The sequence below is a fragment of the Carcharodon carcharias genome, chromosome 20, assembly GCF_017639515.1.
Source record: "Carcharodon carcharias isolate sCarCar2 chromosome 20, sCarCar2.pri, whole genome shotgun sequence".
Taxonomy (NCBI): domain Eukaryota; kingdom Metazoa; phylum Chordata; class Chondrichthyes; order Lamniformes; family Lamnidae; genus Carcharodon; species Carcharodon carcharias.
The window spans coordinates 67,602,923-67,623,481 of NC_054486.1; the positions used below are offsets into that span (position 1 = coordinate 67,602,923).

The window sequence follows — 20,559 nt, forward strand, 5'->3', positions numbered from 1 at the left end:
CTAGGACCTCAGAGACTTTGAAAATAGAGTCATCCAGCTGACTGACGATTATGTGGACCGTTCCTGTGCTGACAGTGAGGTCAGCGGCGCTCAACCAAGTGAGGAACAGATGAGGAGCCTCTGGACTTGGTCATACCTCAGTTGTTACAGCTGCAAAGCCAAGCTCGGGAACATTGGGAAGGGATGTCTACTGCACTCCTCAGATTGCAAGGCACGATGGAGGAGTCCGTCCACCTTCAGTCTGAGATGATAGTGCTGCCATGCCAACATACCAAGGTCAACATTGGTAGGATGACGGCTGCCATGAAGACCTTGGTCTAGGACATCGATCCTGCACTGCTGCAGGAGGTGCACTCCATCACTGAAGCACTTGCAGGCATCCATCAGTGTCAACACGAGAGCGGGTGGTGCACCTCGAGCTCATTCCAGCTGTCCCTTCCTCTCAAGGAGTCAGCCAGGGGCCCTCAGGCACCCACTGCGAGGAGGATCAGCAGGTGCACACCCTGGGGCCATCCACCCAGGAGTGCCTGGCCCATTTGAATCCCCTCTTCCTGTGACCCCAGCAGCTCCAACTCTGCAAGCCATGGAGGGTGCTACTGCCACACAGCAAGACCCTAAAAGCAGGCCGGGGCCCTCCAAGTGTCAGCCCTCCAGAGGGCGCCCACCAAGGTCATCACAGACAACAGAGCGTAGCATTCAGCAGGTCACCTCCACCTCTGCTATAAATGTTAGGGGAGCACCAAGACTTAGTAGCAGGGTTAGAAAGATCAAGAATGTGGGCACGGATGTTAATCAATTGTGCTTAATGTTAACCATTGTAAATACACTCCCAAACATGTCTCCTCATCAATGGCTCCTTGTTATGATGAGCTGTGTTCATGTCAATCAGATATGAAACCTTACTTCCTGCAAGGAATTAAGGATAGTGTTGTAATCCAGGGCCTCTCCCCTGTGCAGTCTGTAATCTTTTGAGCACAGCGATTGTCCAGCTTCAAGATCACTCTCCAGATGAGTGATGCCTGCACCTCCATGTGGCTTTTGTTTGCTGCAAGAGCCTCGTATCCAAGCGTCACTGCGTTTTGCCATGTTCTCTGTGTGCTCTCAGCACCTTAGAGGCGGGGCTGCCACCGCCACCACCAACCCCCCTCCGGCGCCTCCCCACCTCGACACCATTCCTGACAGGTGAAGCTGTAGTGCTGAGGGGAACAGGTGATGAAACCTGTCAAAGGATCAAGCTGAATTAAAATCCATGTGGCCACTGTTTCTCAGCAATGTCTTGATGAAATGAATGTCTTCACAGAGTGTATGTGCCCTCGGCCAGACAGGTGTCTGACATTCCCAGATGCAATGTGAAGATCTCAGGATTGTCCTCACTGCATCTCGCCATCATTCTCCTGGAATCTTGTGGCAATGAGGGCATCACGACTACGCCTGCCTTGTCTGGCCAGTGCAATGGCCTCATCGACTGCACCTTCGCCTTCCAGGATCTCATCATCCTCATCCCCTTCAACTTCCGCCTCATTGGAGGAGACGTGCAGCTCTTGCATCTTCACATCATCCAGGTCCTCCGCCTTTTGCATCACCAGGTTGTAAGCCACTATGATGCATGACACCCTCTGAGGAATGTACTGGAGTGCTCCACTAGATCTGTCCAGAACCTCATTTTCAGGATGCCAATGGTGTGCTCAACCAAACTCTGGGTTGTAACATGAGCTTCGTTGTACCTTCTCTCACCAGGAATCTGAAGCCATCATTGGCCACGTCCTTTGTTGATAGCCTTTGTCCCTGAAGAGCAAGCCCTGCATTGTGTGTGTTCCTTGAAAGATATCAGGGATCTGAGACCTGCTGAAGATGTACGAGTCATGGACACTTCCAGAGTATCTTGTACACACATTCATTATGTTTGCAGACCAGCTGAACATTGAGAGAGTGGAAGCCTTTGCCATTCAGGTACGGACTGCCTGTTGCCAGGGAGATTTTAGAGCCATGTGAGTGCAGTCAATGGTACCCTTCACCTGTGGGAATCCAGAAATCTCAGCAAATTCTAGTGCTCTTGCTCCTTGGCTTGCTTGATCCCTGTTGAAATGTGCCTTGACAAAGAGGGTGTCCGTGACCTGTGGGATACATTTGTAGATGGAGGCTTGCGAGAACCTGCAAAGATCCCCAGTGGAGCCCTGGAATGAGCCATTGCTGTAGAAATTGAGTGTAGTGGTAACTTTAACTGCCACTGACAGTGGATGCCCTCCAAGTCCCTGTAGTGCCAAATCCTACAGAAGATGGCATATGTGCATGACTAGTTCCCTTGATTTGTGTAGGTGTCGGTGACACTGGTTCTCACTCATCTGCAGGTAGCACATGCGCTGCCTGTAGACCCTGGGTCAACGATGCTCCGACGAACAAAGGCTCTGTGTGGTTTATCCCCTGCGGATAGGGCCCTGCCGCCTCTTGGCCTTCAGGGTTCTGCTCCACCCTTTGGCGAGCTAGGCACCTCCATCTCATTCTTCTCCTTCTCTCCTGCCTATAAGCAATGAGGCAGACAGCGAGATCACCAGACTCCTTACTCCTGATGGTCTCCTCACTTCACTATCAAAGAGAGACCATCTCCAACAAGAGAGAATCCAACCATAGCCCCTTGATGTTCAATGGCATTACCATCACTGGATCCCCCATTATCAAAATCCTGGGAGTTACCATTGACCAGGAATTGAACTGAAGTAACCATACAAATACTGTGGCTACAAGAGCAGGTTAGGGGCTAGGGGTTAGTGCAATGACTAACCCACGTCCTGACTCCCCAGAGCATGTCCACCATCTACAAGGCACAAGTCAGGAGTGTGATGGAATACTCCCCACTTGCCTGGATGAGTGCAACTCCCACAACACTCAAGACGCTTGACATCATCCAGGACAAAGCAGCCCACTTGATTGGCACCACATCCACAAGCATTCACTCCCTCCACCACCGATGCACAGTAGCAGCAGTGTGTACCATCTACAAGATGCACTGCAGGAACTCACCAAGGCTTCTTCGACAGCATGTTCCAAACCCACGACCACTACCATCTAGAAGGACAAGCACAGCAGATAGATGGGAACACCACGACCTAGAAGTTCCCCTCCAAGTCACTCGCCATCCTGACTTGGAAATATATCACCGTTCCTTCACTGTTGCTGGGTCAAAGTCCTGGAACTCCCTTCCTACCCACACTGTGGGAGTACTCATACCGCATGGACTGCTGCAAGAAGGCAGCTCACCACCACATTTTCAAGGGCAACTAGGGATGGGCAATAAATGCTGGCCCAACCAGCGAAGCCCACATCCCATGAATGAATAAAAAAAATTACACCAACATGGGCTTTAAGTTTGTTGTGGGGTGTGACTGCAGTATACAGCTACAATAACGAGATGCAACGCATTCAAATTAAGTTCCTGACATTCAATGGCAGGAAACACGGCCTAACATTGACGGGGGGTGGGGACAATGGCTTCCTGGATTCATGTCATCAGGAAAACCTGCCTAGGATCTCCTTGCGAGATTCTCCAATCTCACCACCGAACATACCCATCATGATCGAGCACAGAAAATCCTGGCCATGGCGTTAACGTAATCGCATTTGCTTTGTTTAATTTGTTCTATATAGAGTAAAGTTTGTGTTTTGCTAAAAGAAGTGAAATCTTGTGGCATAGGATTGGTTCAAATGAGGTGTTTAGATTTCTCATTAAATGTTAACAGTCCCATACCAAATTTTTCTTCCACACTTGGAGATGCAATTCAATTCTTTAGATGGAACCTTACCTGGCTCCCCAAGTGAGTTAAGAATTTGCTCATTTAGAGAGTCTACCAACCAACAATCCCACTACGAAACTTACTAGAGAACTACTGGAGTCATTAATAATTAACTTTGAAAGAATTGCCTATCATGTTAAAAATAACAACTCTTAAATGTGTAGATATATTATTCTTACTTTACCTGACTGTACATGTATCTCAGCATGAAGTCCATAAGGAATGATTTTCCTTTTCTGAAGGCACCAGCGACAGATAAGGCTACCACTTCCCGATCTCTAACTTCTTCTGAGAGAAGGATTTTGTTCAGAGCCACTTCATCCAGTTCAAAAGTATGGTCATCATTAACAACGAGAATCTGAACTGGTCTAGCTTGCTGCACAGCTTCATCTTCTGATGGCCAACAGAAGCTACCCTCTGAAAATCCTCCTACAATCAAATTTTTGAAAAATTAATAAAGCAGTTCAGTCTGTTTAATACAAATGTAAAATATGAGTGCTGCACCTCAAATCACTGGGTGGAATTTTACGGCCCCCATAGCAACGGGGGCAGGGCAGTAAAATGCGGCAAGTTATTCAAAAGTCCATTGACTTCAGCGGGACTGTTAAATCCTGCCAATTTTCACCCATTTACATTTTTCATCCCAATATATCTTATACAAATATCATTTATGTTTACTCAAAGGAGTCAGTTTAGCATTTAATTTATCAAATAAGTAAACTCATGTTTCTCTGTATCCATGAAAATTTACATCGCAGAAAGCTACATACAGGATTTTATGGGAGGCAGAGTTTCCTGCCTTGCTGCCAAAAGGGTTGCCAAAAAAGCTCTACCTTAAGTGACCACTTAAAGGCCCCACTGGCACAAGGGCAGCTAGGCCGCCCGAGGCCTTATCTGCACTCATTAAATTGCTGCCAGGTCAGAAGTGGTGGGTAGGTAGCAGGAAAGGCATCCACAGAATTTTATTGGCCCCACACACCAGCAAATCTGCCTGCACAGGACCGTAAAATACTTCCTATGATGATTGTAAATAAATATTTGCACACACGTCAGCTTTCTGTATAAAAATATTTAGGTAATCTGTAATTACAGTTCTAAGGAACAAATCTTTGCACATTTTTCAATGACAATCTGTTTTGTTTGTTCAGAAATACCTTAAGATGGGCATAGTGGCTTTAATTTAATGTGGGTGGTTGGAGATCCAGCGGAAGCCCTGCATCACTTTTCTCTGGGATGATGTTATTACATTCTAATCAGGCATTTACGTGGGCAGGGTCAGGCCTCCCAAACAATTAATCCCCCTGCAGGGCAAAAATCCCACCCCCGAGAGCTATAAGCTAATCAGAGGCCAGCGCGCCAAAGTGGGGCCTTCACCCCACTCTGACGTAGCCCTGGAGAGAGGCGAGTGCGAGCGGGATTGGGGTCACGGGGAGGGTGTCACTGGCGACAGGTGGAGGAGGTTGGAAGCAAAGGGAGAAGGGTGGCTTCTTGCTGGGCCAGATCCCTCCAACAGCCAAATATGCGGATGACACAAAGATGCATGGGAAAGTATGTTGTGAGGAGGACACAAATGGTATGCAAAGAAGTACGGAGAGTTAAGTGATAATGGTAGGGGATTCTATAGTTAGGGGAACAGACAGGCACTTCTGCGGTCTTGGTACAAGGGTTGTAGATATCACAAAGCGGCTTCAGGTCATTCTGAAGGGTGAGGGTGCAGAGCCAAAAGTCATGATTCACACTGGAACCAACAATATAGGTAGAAAAAGGGATGAGGCTTGCAGACTGAGTTCAGGCAGTTAGGAAAGAGATTAGCAAGCAAGACCTCGTGGGTAGTAATCTCTGGATCACTTCCAAGACCACTTGCTAGTGAGTATGGAAATAGGAGAATACACCAGATGAATATGTGGCTGGAGAGATGGTGCAGGAGGGAGGGCTTCACATTTCTGGAGCATTGGGACTGGTTCTGGGGAAGGTGGGATCTGCACATGCCAGACGGTCTACACCTGAATAGGACCGGGATGAATGTCCTTGCAGGGATATTTGCTAGTGTTGTTGGGGAGGGGAACCTGAGGGCAGATTCGAATAGGACAAATTCAGAGCAGGGAGTGGGAGACAGAAAATTAGCATGAAGAAGCAAAGGTTAAGAGTTCACAGGACAGGAATTTGTCAATGTTAAAAGGTTTTTATTTAAATGCAAATAGTATAGTAAACAAAGCCGATGAGCTGAGGGCACAGAAAAGCACACAGCAGCATGATATAATTGATATAACAGAAACTTGGCTTAAAAAGGGCAAAAATGGCAGCTCAACATCCTTCAATATAGGATTTTCAAGCAGGATAGAGAGGGGACTGAAAAGGTGGGAGCGTAGCATTATTGGTTAAAGAATCAATTACAGCTATGAGCAGGGATTATATCCGAAATGAATCATCAAATGAGGCTATGTGGGTTGAGCTCAGAAATAACTAAGGACAAGGTAGGGCCTATCAGAGATGTACATGGTAACTTGTGCACTGATGCTTAAGATGTGGGCAGGGTTCTCAATGAGTACTTTGTCTCTGTCCTCACTAAGGAAAGGAATGATGCAGACATTCTAGTTAAGGAGGAGGAGTGTGATGGTTCTATGATTCTGTGGTTCAAAGTGAGTGGGCTAAAATTTGGCAGATTGAATATCATGTCGAATAATATGAGGTTGTCCACTTTAGTAGGAAGAATTGAAAAGCGGAATGTTATTTAAATGGAGAGAGACTGCAAACTATTGCAGCACAGAGGGATCTTAGTATTCTCGTACATGAAAAAGTTAGTATGCAGGTAAAGCAAATAATTTGGAAGACAAATGGAATTTTGGCCTTTATTGTAAGGGGGATGGAGTATAAAAGTAGGGAAGTCTTGCTACAGCTGTATAGGGCATTGGTGAGACCACGCCTAGGCCAGGATTTTTCATTGGTCGCACGGAGCTGCCTCAGGGAGATTGAAGCGATTGTTTATTTTTTTAACACAGGAAAAATTTAACGAAACATGTTCCCTCATGGGACACGTTTTCATTTTTCAAAGAAAGTTTTTATTTACGTTGTAATAGCTTTAGGAAATCTCATCCCAATCGTGGATGAGGTTTCCTAAAAAACGTAAAGGCCACTTGGCTTTTTCGCCTGCCCATCAACTGTTAGGTTGGACGGGCAGCGTAAGTTTGAAATTAATTTGTTCATCAATGGCCATAATAGGCCTTTCAATTATCGGCAGGCACGCAGCCGCCTCCAGCGTGCGCCTGCCAAACAAATTATTGTGATGACGTCTGGATGCACACCCAACATCATCACGCATCATTTTATATTTCAGCATGTCGGGCCCCACCCCAGCACGCCAATTGTAAAATTCTGCCCCTAGAATACTGTGTACAGTTTTGATCTTGTTATTTGAGGAGGGATAGACTTGCATTGGAGGCGGTTTAAAGAAGGTTCACTAGGTTGATTCCTGGCATGAAGGGGTTGTCTTAGGAAAGGTTGAGCAGGTTAGACCAATACTCATTGGAGTTTAGAAGAATGAGAGGTGATCTTGTTCAAAAATAGAAGATTCTGAGGGGGGCTTGACAGGGCAGATGCTATGGGAATGTTTCCCTTTGTGGGGGAATCTAGAACTAGGGCGCTCAGTTTCAAAATAAGGTGGAGATGAGGAGGAACTTCTTCTCTCAGATGGTCATAAATCTTTGGAATTCTCTACCCCAGAAAGCAGTGGAGGTTGGACCATTGAATATGTTCAAAGCTGAGTTAGATAGATTTTTGATCTACAAGGGAGTCGAGGGTTATGAGGGGCAGGCAGGAAAGTGGAGTTGAGGCCACAATCAGATCAGCCATGATCTTATCGAATGGCAGAGCAAGTTCAAGGGACCAAATGGCCTACTCAGTCATAGAGTCACAGTCATAGAGGTCTACAGAACAGAAAAACACCCTTCGGCCCATCCAGTCTGCGCCGGTCAAACAAGTATCTAACTATTCTAATCCCATTTTCCAGCACTAGGCCCATAGCCTTATATGCTATGGCATCGCAAGTGTATATATAAATACTTCTTAAGTATTTACTCCTGCTTCTATTTCTGATGTTCTTATAGCAGTACCATTTAGCAGATTGAAAAATGATACACTGTCACTTCCTGACATACATTTTGGCCTTCAGACTGGACACATCTATCATACTTTTCATGGATCCCTTCAGCTTGGGGTTTCTCAAGGACACTTTTCTGCTTATATGAGAAAATAGCACCTAATTCAAGTGCAAAGCTGAAATGGAGAGAGGCTAATGAACCACAAGTGCATCACTCCTTTGGAGGAGACTAACTTATTAATTCTTCTTTATTAGAAAAAGGGTAAAGTAGGAAAAGGTGAAACTGCATATTTGTCTGTTTGCCAGTTGGAAAATCTAAATAATTGCCCTCCATTTTTTCTTTTCCCTGGAAGAGTATATTTTGCATTTGCTCACTGATTCCTACTTTTATTATGAATAGCAGCAGTCCATAATATGCATCCCATCAATTTTGGCACAGTATTGAAATTTACATTTAACATCAGATATAATTTTGAGCTTTAATAGTAATGTTGAAGTACCAACAATTCTGTGCGCAAAATTACAGAATCGCAGAATCTCACAGTGCAGAAGAGGCCCTTCGGCCCATCGAGTCTGCACCAACATGTGAGAAACACCTGACCTACCTACCTAATCCCATTTACCAGCACTTGGCCCAAAGCCTTATGAATGTTATGACGTGACAAGTGCTCATCCAGGTACTTTTTAAGGGATGTGAGGCAACCCGCCTCCATCACCCTGCCAGGCAGTGCATTCCAGACCGTCACCACCCTCTGGGTAAAAAAGTTTTTCCTCACATTCCCCCTAAACCTCCTGCCCCTCACCTTGAACTTATGTCCCCTTGTGACTGACCCTTCAACTAAGGGGAACAGCTGCTCCCTATCCACCCTGTCCATGCCCCTCATAATCTTGTACACCTCAATCAGGTCACCCCTCAGTCTTCTCTGCTCCAACGAAAACAAACCAAATCTATCCAACCTCTATTCATAACTTAAATGTTTCATCCCAGGCAACATCCTGATGAATCTCCTCTGCACCCCCTCCAGTGCAATCACATCCTTCCTATAATGAACTGCACACTGAAATTTACACTCCGGCTGTGGTCTCACCAATGTTCTATACAACTCCAACATGACCTCCCTACTTTTGTAATCTATGCCTCGATTGATAAAGGCAAGTGTCCCATATACCTTTTTCACCACCCCACTAACATGCCCCTCCGCCTTCAGAGATCTATGGACACACACGCCAAGGTCCTTTTGTTCCTCAGAACTTCCTAGTGCCATGCCGTTCATTGAATACTTCCTTGTCAAATTACTCCTTCCAAAGTGTATCACCTCACACTTTTCAGGGTTAAATTCCATCTGCCACTTATCTGCCCATTTGACCATCCCGTCTATATCTTCCTGTGGCCCAAGACACTCAACCTCAATATTAACCACGCGGCCAATCTTTGAGACATCCGCAAACTCACTATTCCTACCCCTCACGTAGTATCTATGTCATTTATATAAATGACAAATAATGGGGGACCGAGTACAGGTCCCTGTGGTATGCCACTGGACACTGGCTTCCAGTCACTAAAGCATCCCTCTGTCATCACCCTCTGTTTCCTACAACTAAGCCAATTTTGAATCCACCTTATCAAATTACCCTGTATCCCATGTGCATTTGCCTTCTTTATAAGTCTCCCATGTGGGACCTTGTCAAAGGCTTTGCTGAAATCCATATAAACTACATCAACTACAGTACCCTCATTTACACACCTGGTCACCTCCTCAAAAAATTCAATCAAATTTGTTAGGCATGACCTTCCTCTGACAAAGCCATGCTGACTATCCCTGATCAAACCTTGCTTCTCCAAGTGGAGATAGATTCGCTCCTTCAGAATTTTCTCCAATTGTTTCCCTACCACTGACGTGAGACTCACTGGTCTGTAGTTCCCTGGCTTATCTCTACAACCCTTCTTAAATAGCAGAACCACATTAACTGTTCTCCAGTCCTCTAGCACCTCCCCCGTGGCCAGAGAGGAATTAAAAATTTAGGTCTGAGCCCCTGTGATCTCCTCCCTTGCCTCCCTCAGCAGTCTGGTACACAAATCATCCGGACCTGGAGATCTGTCCACTTTTAAGCCTGCCAACACCTCCAATACCTTATCACTCCCTATATCAAGTTGCTCAAGAACCTCGCAGACTCCCTCCCTGAGTTTGATACCTTCATCCTCATTCTCTTGGATGAAGATGGATGTGAAGTATTCATTCAACACTCTAGCAATGTCACCTGGCTCCACTCATAGATTGCCCCCTTGGTCCCTTATGGGCCCTACTCTTTCCCTGGTTATCCTCTTCCCACTGATATACTTATAGAATATCTTGGAATTTTCCCTACTTTTACCAGCCAGAGCTTTCTCAGATCCCCTCTTTGCTCTCCTAATTGCTTTCCTAAGCTCCACCCTGCGCTGTCTGTACTCCACTAATGCCTCCACTGATTTGCTTCCCTTGTACCTGCTAAAAACTTATCTGTTCCTTCTCACTGTAACCTGAATATCTCTGGTCATCCATGGTTCTCTGGGCTTGTTACTCCTTGCTATCACTGTAGAGGGAACATGTTCAGCCTGTACCCTCCCCATTTCCTTTTTGAATGCCCCCCACTGCTCCTCTGTTGATTTCCCCACAAGTAGCTGTTCCCAGTCTACCTTGGCCAGATCCTGCCTTATTTTACTAAAATTCACTCCCCCCAAATCCAAAATATTTTAGCTTTCAGTTGCAAGCGACTTAAATACCTAAAGATGAGCACTGTTGTGCTCGTTATTGATTGTATATATAGCAATAGCTTACATTTCAGTAATGATAACTTCTTATGATATAATCTAAGCTAATGCTAAACGAAAACCTTCATGGGCTCTATAGGGGAGGGAGATAAACTGATCTAAAAGTTTTGCTTTTTTATCACGTCTCTGCAGCTATTAACTGAATTATGATGCCGAACAATCTTTTTTGAACCATAACAGAGCTAAACAAATGAAGTAGTGTCTTCATCTTCGGAGTATTTTCGAAAATAAACTGTGTGTAAGTTTATTTGTATGTCATCATGGGACTTAATACAAATATGCAAGATATAAATAATTCATAATACAAAAGATGTGAATTAACAGCATTGTTCAAGAATCATTTTACCATATCATTGCAAAAACAGTTCTAAAATATGCCATTAAGTATTTAGGTTAAATATGCACATCTGTATTCAGATCTTGACTCTAGTTCATTGTATGGAGCAAGTGAAAAATAATTTCATCAGTAATTTCAACGAAGCAATAATTTAATTGTGAGCTAAAAATCAAAATATTCCCTTTTGGCTGGAAAGTCATATCAGGATGTTTATCATAAGTACATCAGGCTTTTGAAGAAAAAAATGCTGTGTAACAAACATATTTATTTAAAGTACATATGAAAACATTAAACTAGGTAGAACAATGATTAATTGTCTGAACGAGCAACATATTTGCAATTTTGACACTATACAACTACTGTTAGGCCTTTAGACCATAAGACATAGGAGCAGAAATTAGGCCATTCGGCCCATCGGGTCTGCTCCGCCATTCAATCATGGCTGATAAGTTTCTCAACCACATTCTCCCGCCTTCTCCTTGTAACCTTTGATCCCCTTACCAATCAAGAACCTATCTATCTCGGTCTTAAATACACTCAATGACCTGGCCTCCACAGCCTTCTGTGGCAATGAATTCCATAGATTCACCACTCTCTGGCTAAAGAAGTTTCTCCTCATCTCTGTTCTAAAAGGTCTTCCCTTTACTCTGAGGCTGTGCCCTCGGGTCCTCGTCTCTCCTACTAATGGAACATATTCCCCACGTTCACTCTATCCAAGCCTTTCGGTATTCTCTAAGTTTCAATCAGATCCCCCCTCATCCTTCTAAACTCCATCGAGTATAGACCCAGAGTCCTCAAATGTTCCTCATATGTTAAGCCTTTCATTCCTGGGATCATTCTCGTGAACCTCCTCTGGACCTTCTTCCTGAGATACGGGGCCCAAAATTGCTCACAATATTCTAAATGTGATCTGATCAGAGCCTTATAAAACCTCAGCAGCACATCCTTGCTTTTATATTCTAGTCCTCTCAAAATAAATGCCAACATTGCATTTGCCTTCCTAACTACCGACTCAACCTGCAAGTTAACTTTAACAGAATCCTGGACTAGGACTCCCAAGTCCCTTTGCACTCCAGATTTCTGAATTCTCTCCCCATTTAGAAAATAGTCAATGCCTCTATTCTTCCTACCAAAGTGCATGACCTCACACTTCCCCACATGGTATTCCATCTCCCAATTCTTCGCCCATTCTCCTAACCTGTCTAAATCCTTCTGCAGCCTCCCCGCCTCCTCAATACTACCTGTCCCTCCACCTACCTTTGTATCATCTGCAAACTTAGCCAGAATGCCCTCAGTTCCTTCATCTAGATCATTAATGTATAAAGTGCAAAGTTGTTGTCCCAACAATGACCCTTGCGGAACTCCACTAGTCACCAGCCGCCATCCTGAGAAGGACCCCCTTATCCCCACTCTCTGCCTCTTGTGTGTTAATGAACTGTCTCAAAAAAAACAGCAGTTGCCAATACTGTACTGTGCTCAAGTGATTTGAATCCACACTCTTCTAATTCTGAGATTAAAATGCTTTCACTGAGCCAAACTAACAGTAAGGCAGAATTGTGCCAGATTTGCACTAAGTGCCGTAGCGGGCAGGAAAAGGGATGTTTTACCCGCTGGTCACAATGGCGGATTTTCACACTGTATTGTCCCAATTCTGCCTCATTAATCATGCATTCCGGGAAACACGCTGTTTCGCTGGCAGACAGCCTCTAATTTACCCGCTACCATCACCTCATGCTGGACACCATATTTAAAGTATAGCCACGCGCACACCTCGCAGTGCTTCCAGCCCAGGACTGCTGTATAGAAGACATGGCCACGAAAGGCAAGAAGACTGCAACCCCCCAATTCAGTGACGCATCCCTGGAATGCTTTTTGGACACCGTGGAAGCCAGCTGTGATGTCCTCTACCCCCACTCAGGCCACAGGAGGGGCAGAAACATCATCAACCTGGCTTGGGAGGTGGTGGCAGCGGTGGTCAGTGGCAAGGGTGGTCAGTGCAAAAGCTGCACAGGAGAGTTTGGCTATCTGAGGATGAATGATCTCATTCGTGCAGCCAGGGTAATCAACCAACTCATCACTCTAAACTCACACACTCACAAGCCTATCACACATTCACTGGCATCTCACTCACTGCCAGCTCAAGGGACATCACCACTCACTCTCTCTCACACACACAGGCCTTAACATCTCCATCTGGCCTCATCTCCTCTGGAGATCGCCTCCTCATCCTTTCCAAGGCTCCACTCAGCATACACGCACGCCTGGCATCCTTCTCATTTGGCCAGGCATATTCCTGGCTCACAGTCTCTTCATCTGTCTTTATGCAGGACAAGATCACGCACAATAAAAGGGAGATGTCCCAGGCCAGGGATAGAGTACCAGACATCAAGGCCTTCAATCCTTTTGAAGACCGCACGTGAGAGCTGGCTGGAGAGGTTGTGGACCATTCCTGTGGCAATGGCAAGGTCATCACCAAGTATCCAAGTGAGAATCATGCACCAGCTCATCCCTCTGGCAACTCAACTGTGAGACCACTGTTCTGTATACCACGGCGGCCATGCACTAATAATCTTCACTTTCTCTCAGAGGCATATCTGCCATGTCGTCCTCAGGCAGCCTTGGCCTCAACTCCAATGCTGAAAGCACCTTGGATGGGGATCCTGAGGACAGCAACCTAAGGACCCAAAACAGCGCTCACCCACACCCTCCACCAGCGCAGCGACACATGCCTCAGTACAGACTACATGTACAGCAGGCTCGGGTTCACTATCTGGTGAGCAAGCACGCAATCTGTTCCACAGCAGGCAAGGCAGGATACCCTAGATCGCTGGCACTCGGGGAACTGCTGGAGGCAAGGGATCTGCTGAGTCCAAATCAGATTATGAGCCTCTGGAGCAGTCCTCAATGACAATCATGGGAATAGCAGGAAGGGATGACAGCTGCACTTCTCAGATTGCAAGGCAAGATGGAAGAATCCATCCACCTTCAGTCCGAGGCGATCTTGCCGTCATGCCAACCCACCAAGGTCAACATTGACAGGATGGCAGCCGCCCTGGAGATCTTGGTCCAGGATATCTGTCCTGCACTGCTGCACGGGCTGAATTACATTGTTGACGCCATAGTTGGCCTCCAACATTGTCAACGTAAGAGGGGTGTGGGACAGCTCAAACACACTCAAGCTTCCCCTTCTCCTCAAGGAGTGAGCTGGGGCCCTCGGACACCCATAGGGAGGAGGATCAGCAGGTGCACACCCCAGGGCCAAATGACTCTGGGAATGTCCGGTCCATTCGAATCCCCTCTTCCTGTGACCCCAGCAGCTCCAGCTCCACAGGTTATGGAGGGTGCCACTGTACACAGCAGGACACCGAAAGCAGGCCAGGGCCTTTCATGCCTCGGGCCTCCAGGGGATGCCCACCAAGGTCATCACAGACAGGGCGTACCAATCAGCAGCCTACTGCCACCTCCGCTGTGGATGTCGGGGATCATAAAGATGTAGCAGCAGGATTAGGAAAATTAAGAAGATGTAGTTGTACAGCCTGGGCACGGGTGTTAATCACTTGTATATTATGTTCACTATTGTCAATGAACTCCCAAGAATGTCTCCTTGCCTATGGCTCCTTGTTCCGATGAGCAGTGTTCGTGTGAACCAGATGTGAAACCCTGGTCCCTGCACAAGATAAAGACAGGTGTCTCAGCTAAGGGCCTCTTCCCTGTGTTTTGTGCAACCTTTCCAGCACACTGACAGTGTGTTTTCACAGTCACTGGACACAGCACTCATGCCTGTGCTTCGATGGGGCTTATCACAGCTGCCTGGAGTCCTGGGCCAGCGGTACAGAGTTCCGTCATTCTTTCTGTGTGCTCTCAGCACCTCTGAAGTGTGGCTGGCCCCCATCTCAACAGCATCTGCATCCGGTGACTGTGTGCTCCTGAAGGGTTCAGCTCAAGAAGGATGCCATAGGAACAGGAGAAGTTAAAGTTTCCCTGCTGCATCTCAATATGACATGACCCCATTCACTGAGTGCAAGTGATCTGCCATTAGCCAGACAAGAGTCAGTCATTCACATAAGCTATGGAATGTCCCCACAGCATGTCATCTTCATCCTCCTGGAATACAGGGACTATGGGCATCATCTCCAAGACACAGAGCCTTATCACAAGGAATATATGTGCTACCATCAGCCAAACAGGAATCAAACCTTCATAGTTACAAAGCGAGAATCTATGGTTCTTTTCATCATCTTCCAAAATCTAGCAGCTATGAGGGCCTCCCGAGCACGCCTGCCTCATCTGGCCAGTGTGATGGCCTCATCGCCATCATCCTCACCTTCTAGAACCTCCTCCCTCTCATCCCTGTAGACGTCCTTCTCATCAGAGGAGACGTGCAGCTCCTCCATCTCCTCCTCAGCCAGCTCCTCTCCCCATTGCAGTGCCTGGGCGTGAAGGGTGCAGCAGGTGACGACGATGCGTGACACCCTCTGTGGACTATATTGCAGGGCTCCACCAGACCAGTCCTGGCACCGGAACCTCATTTTCAGCCTCCCAATGGTTTGCTCCACCAAGTTGTGAGTTGCAGCATGAGCTTCATTGTACCTTCTCTCTGCTGCACCCTGAGGCTGCCACATGGGCATCAACAGCCACGTCCTCTGCGGGTAGTCCTTGTCCCTGAGGAGCCAACCCTGCAGCCTCTCTGAACCCTAGAAGATGACAGGGACCTGAGACCTGAAAATGTAGGAGTCGTGAACACTCTCTGGGAACCGTGCGCAGACCTGTAGGATACATTTGTGATGGTCGCACACCAGCCGAACATTCAGCAAGTGGAAGCCCTTGTGGTTGACGTAGTTGACCGCTTGTTGCCACAGAGATCTGAGTGCCACCAGTTCAGTCGATGGGAACTGCACCTGAGGGAAACCTGAGATTTGGGCAAATCCCAGCACTCTTGCTTCCCGGCTTTCCTGATCCCAGGCGAAATGCACAAAGTTGTGTGCCTTCGCAAAGATGACATTTGTGACCTCATGAATGCATTTATGCGTGGAGACTTGCAATATCCCACAGAGGTCACTTGTGGAGCTCTGAAAGGAGCCACTGGCATAAAAATTGAGTGCCGAAATCACTTTCACAGCCACTGGCAGTGGATGCCCTCCACGTCCCAGTGGAGCCAAATCCTGCAGCAAGTAGCAAATGTGGCCGACCAGATCCCTGGACATGCACGGTCTTTGGTGACACTGGTTCTTGGTTATCTGCAGGATTGATAAGCGCCATCTATAAACCCTGGGTCTAGATAGGTGCTGACCTGCGACGGCTCACTGTGCTCTTCAGCGGCATACACAGGAGTTCCAGCCGCCCCTTCTTCCTGAGGTCACTGCACCTCCCTCTGTCCAGCCAAGCGTCTCAGTCGGTCTCTTCTTCTTCGTCTCTGCTCTCTGTAAGCCACAAGGTATACAGCTAGTTCACCAGGCTCCATGCTCCTGATGTACTCCTCCTGCAGAATGAAAAAGATTCATGGGTTAGCATGGCTGTTCTAAGAACCTCTCCTGGTTAAGTCTGTAGGTCCCTTAACACATCCCAGAGAGTGCAGGCAACCACTTGGATGGCCAGAGTTTAGTGCACTGCATGGCTGCCCAAAACCCCACCCACCTCTGCCCCACTCCACCTGAACGATTGGCGGCAGCTTTGCCCATTGGACTGCATGCTGTGCTCTCAGTTCAGGTGCAGGCATTCTCCTAACCTGCACTGTAAGAGTGCACTGTTAGCTTGAACTGTGGGGGAAACTGGTCCAAACCTGAATGATGACATTGCAGGGGGCTGTGAGCACCTCCACCAGTGATTGCTCCATGGCCAGATTTCAGGAGGAGATTGTACAACTTGCCCAATCATCCAGCTGTTCTGCAGTCCGCTAAATCACTCATTAGTTTGCAGTCTGTGCCCAAGGGATGAAAAGCTCTGGAGCATTTGGTGGCACTTTCATGCCTCTGTGTTGCTTGAGTGGACAGAGAAGCTAGAGACCCAACTCCACACATGTCAATATGGCTGCGCCTGAACTGTCTAAACTGTGGAGGAACGGTCACTTTATAAAATGTTTCCCTAGTGCATGGCCACTCCCTCCCCGACTCCCCCCTCCGCCCTGCGTATGCTTGTGCACTACCATCAGACTGGGCTGCCTTGACCCCCCAACTCGCCTCAGACGCAGGGCACCACACTGTCAGCCAGCTGGGAAAAAGCAACTTCCCTGTGCTTTCGCCAGATTGCATAGTGCCTCAACCCTGAAGTTGAATGGGCGACCCTCACGAGTGCCCCTCAAAGTGTAGCTTGCCAGGTGCACGCCTTACAAATGCTGTTGTGAAACACATCAGCATGCCTGTATATTCAAGCATGGGGGGCTGATTCTGGTGAGCATGGCTTATAATGATATGCAGATGTATTAAAATTATGTTCCCAGCATTCGGCTGCAAGAAAGACATGGAGCATCTTGCCAAGCGGAACGGATGATCGCAATCTTGTTTCACGACGGTGTGAAATCAATTTTTGGCCTTCCCTCCATATTGTCCACTCACGCCCACCATGATGCCCAACGCCAATGGGCACGGAAAACTCCACCCTAAAGGCCGTATTTTCATGGTCCCAATCTGGTCCCAAAAAAATGGCTGCTGAGCCAGGCGGCTGGAACGCTCCCCCTCCCTTCCTGGCTTTGGTCATTTTCACGAGGGGAGGGGAGGGAGCGTGCCCTAGATAAGCTTTTTTAAGTCCCATGGAGGCAGCCAGATTTTAGCAGTTGTCGGGTTTTACACTAGCTGTATGGAGGCGTGGAATGGAGGTGGGAAGAGTTTAAAACATAAGTGAAAAGATTTTGCCTCTTTTACAGTTCATCAATAAAAGCTGTAGCATGAGTTGTATCTATGTTCAGTAAAGCATGTTATAAGAGTGCTGTGATTGAGATCAACATTGCAAATGTGGAGAAGTCTTCAGATGAGGTTAAGAAGTTCATCTAATGGATAAAAAGGTAGAGTACATTTCACGCTATTGAAAGGGTATCTAGTATGATTACCAAGTGTAAATGTTTTTTTCCCATTGATTTCATGTATTCAGTCCAGACATCTGTTGATATAGGAATTCTAGAGTCTGTTTGTTTACTCATGGAGTTTTATGGGCCCTTGACTGCAATCCAACTGCCTACTTGTTTTACAAGTGGTTGACTTTGTTTATAAAGTTGCTTTGAAGAATCTGCTTGTTTACTCAGGGAGTTTTATGGACTATTGAACGGCTTGCAACTGTTATAATATGGCTTGTGAGTTCATAAAATTGATCATGGGTGAGGGGCTTGGGTGAGAGGTGCGTTTAAAGTGGTCAGAGGTTCAACACGATATAGGTGAGCCACTGAAGCACTGGGCCAAGGCTTTCTGGGAACAGAGGTAGACCTTTTAACCAGCCTGCTCTGAACTCAGCCTGCCTCCACTGCTGCCTCAAACCTGCTGCTGGGCCACTTCAGGCCTGCCTGGGCCCCCAGTAGATCCTGCCTACCTACAATCTCCAGACAGAGGTAGGATTATGATGGTTGGATTAGCTCCCCTTCCCGATTCCTACCTCTAACATGAAAATCCAGCTCTAACTTCCTAATGTAAAGGGCAAAATAATGCAGATGCTGGAAATCTGAAGCAGAAGCAGGAAATGGTGGAAACACAGTCGGTGGAATTTAATGCCCCACACCTCAGCAGCGAGTTTGGAGGCAGAGGGCTATTTAATCTGGCAGGAGGGTGCGGGTTGGGGACACCACCATCTTCCCGCATGCTCCCTATTAACCTCCTGGTTAGGAATGCTGTGGATGCTAATTGAGGCCCATAAGTGGGCAATTAACAACCACTTAAGGACTTTATCTTGCTGCTACTGGTTGAATACCAGCAGGAGCTTGGCCTAAATAGCCAAGTGGTTACGGTACTGGGTTTGTAACCCCAAGATCAAGAGTTCAAATCTCCCAATAGCAAAACTATGGAATTGAATACCAGCAGGAGCTTGGCTTAAATAGCCAAGTGGTTATGGTACTGGGTTTGTAACCCCAAGATCAAGAGTTCAAATCTCACAATGGCAAACCATGAAACAATGTAACTTCATCTGAAACAGATGGAAACGGGTTTGTACTCGAAAGAGTTGAATACCAGCAGATGCTTGGCCTAAATAGCCAAGTGGTTATGGTACTGGGTTTGTAACCCTAAGATTAAGAGATCAAGAGTTCAAATCTCACAATGGCAAACTATGAAACAATGTAACTTCATCTGAAACAGATGGAAACAGGTTTACTCAAAAGAGTATCAAGAGTTCAAATCTCACAATGGCAAACTATGAAACATTGTAACTTCATCTGAAACAGATGGAAATGGGTTTGTACTCGAAAGAGTTGAATACCAGCAGCAGGCATAGGAATCACCATGCCGGAAGCCTGAAAAGCAAACCCGAACCGGGGGTAGTCCCTCATTCAAAGGCACTCAGAGCCTAATTGAGGGGCATGGTCTCAGGAAAGGCGGGGTTGGGTGCTGACTGCTGAGAGGCACCCCCCTGCACTTTCTTCCAAACCCCTAACCAGCGACCCCTTCAACCACAACCTCTATTGTGCATTAACTCACCTGTGGCCTTGGTCCCTCAGCGATTCAAAGGCTCTGGTGGGCACATTACCGACAGCTGCAACCTCTCCTGGTGGTGCTGAAGGACAATGGAGAGCTGCCAGAGTTTTATTGGCTGAACCACATCAATCGACAGTCAATATACAACCCGCACCAGTGTCTGATATCTTTTGCTGCTTTTTAGTTCTACCCAAAGTGTTTCCACTCTAATTAGCCTTACTTAAATCCTTTCTTTCTACTACAGCGAGGCCTCACTGGGGATTCTCCTTCAGGTCGTCCAGGAAAGGTGGGAGGTCATTTTCCTGCGGTATGGAAGCAGGAGGTCCACCCACCTGACTATGTTGGCCTGGTAGGAGGTTGCCAGGGAGGTCAGCCCGTGACAAACAAAATAGGATGATCAACATTGGCCAGTTAAGTACCTCATGGGCACTTAATTCCAGTGGGACTTCTCCAGCGGAGTCAACATGGGTGGTTCTCTGGCCAGTGGGCAAAACCCCCATCACCAACAGTGAGCTAGTCAGCAACTGTGCAGAGAACAGAGAAGATAATGTTTCAAATGTGAACCCTTTCGCAAAACAGGAAAGGTCCACACCCAAAATGTTAACTTGTCTGTTCTGAAGTATATTTTTGGTTTTGTTTCCAGAACCCTGTGTTGAACTACAGTAAATATAAAATCAATATAATTACTTTTCATTTTACTGTTCGAAACCCACTGCTTAGCAGAGAAATATTTGCTGTTGCATTATAAAATTCCGGATTTAACCTGCACTTGAAAAGGAACATAACATTTTCTGTTTGGTTTGTCTTAAGAAATACCTGCACTTATTGTAGCATACAGTTGAAACAATTAACTACTTTTGAAGTCCAGTGATTGTTACACAAACATATATTGCAACTATTCTACACTCATAAAGTCCCAC

At 46.7% G+C, this 20,559-nt stretch overlaps 1 protein-coding gene across 4 annotated transcripts in view; it reads right to left on the bottom strand.

Annotated features, from left to right (window-relative positions):
* atl1 (atlastin GTPase 1) overlaps positions 1-20,559 on the bottom strand; it is an 82,929-nt gene that overhangs the window by 58,147 nt on the left and 4,223 nt on the right. For all 4 annotated transcript variants that reach the window (XR_005946261.1, XM_041214264.1, XM_041214263.1 and 1 more), the window contains exon 2: positions 3,973-4,217. Coding sequence is in view for 3 of the 4 variants with exons in the window: in XM_041214264.1 (XP_041070198.1) it covers positions 3,973-4,217 (245 nt within the window). In the remaining variant the exon portion in view is untranslated. The remainder of the gene's footprint in view (positions 1-3,972; positions 4,218-20,559) is intronic.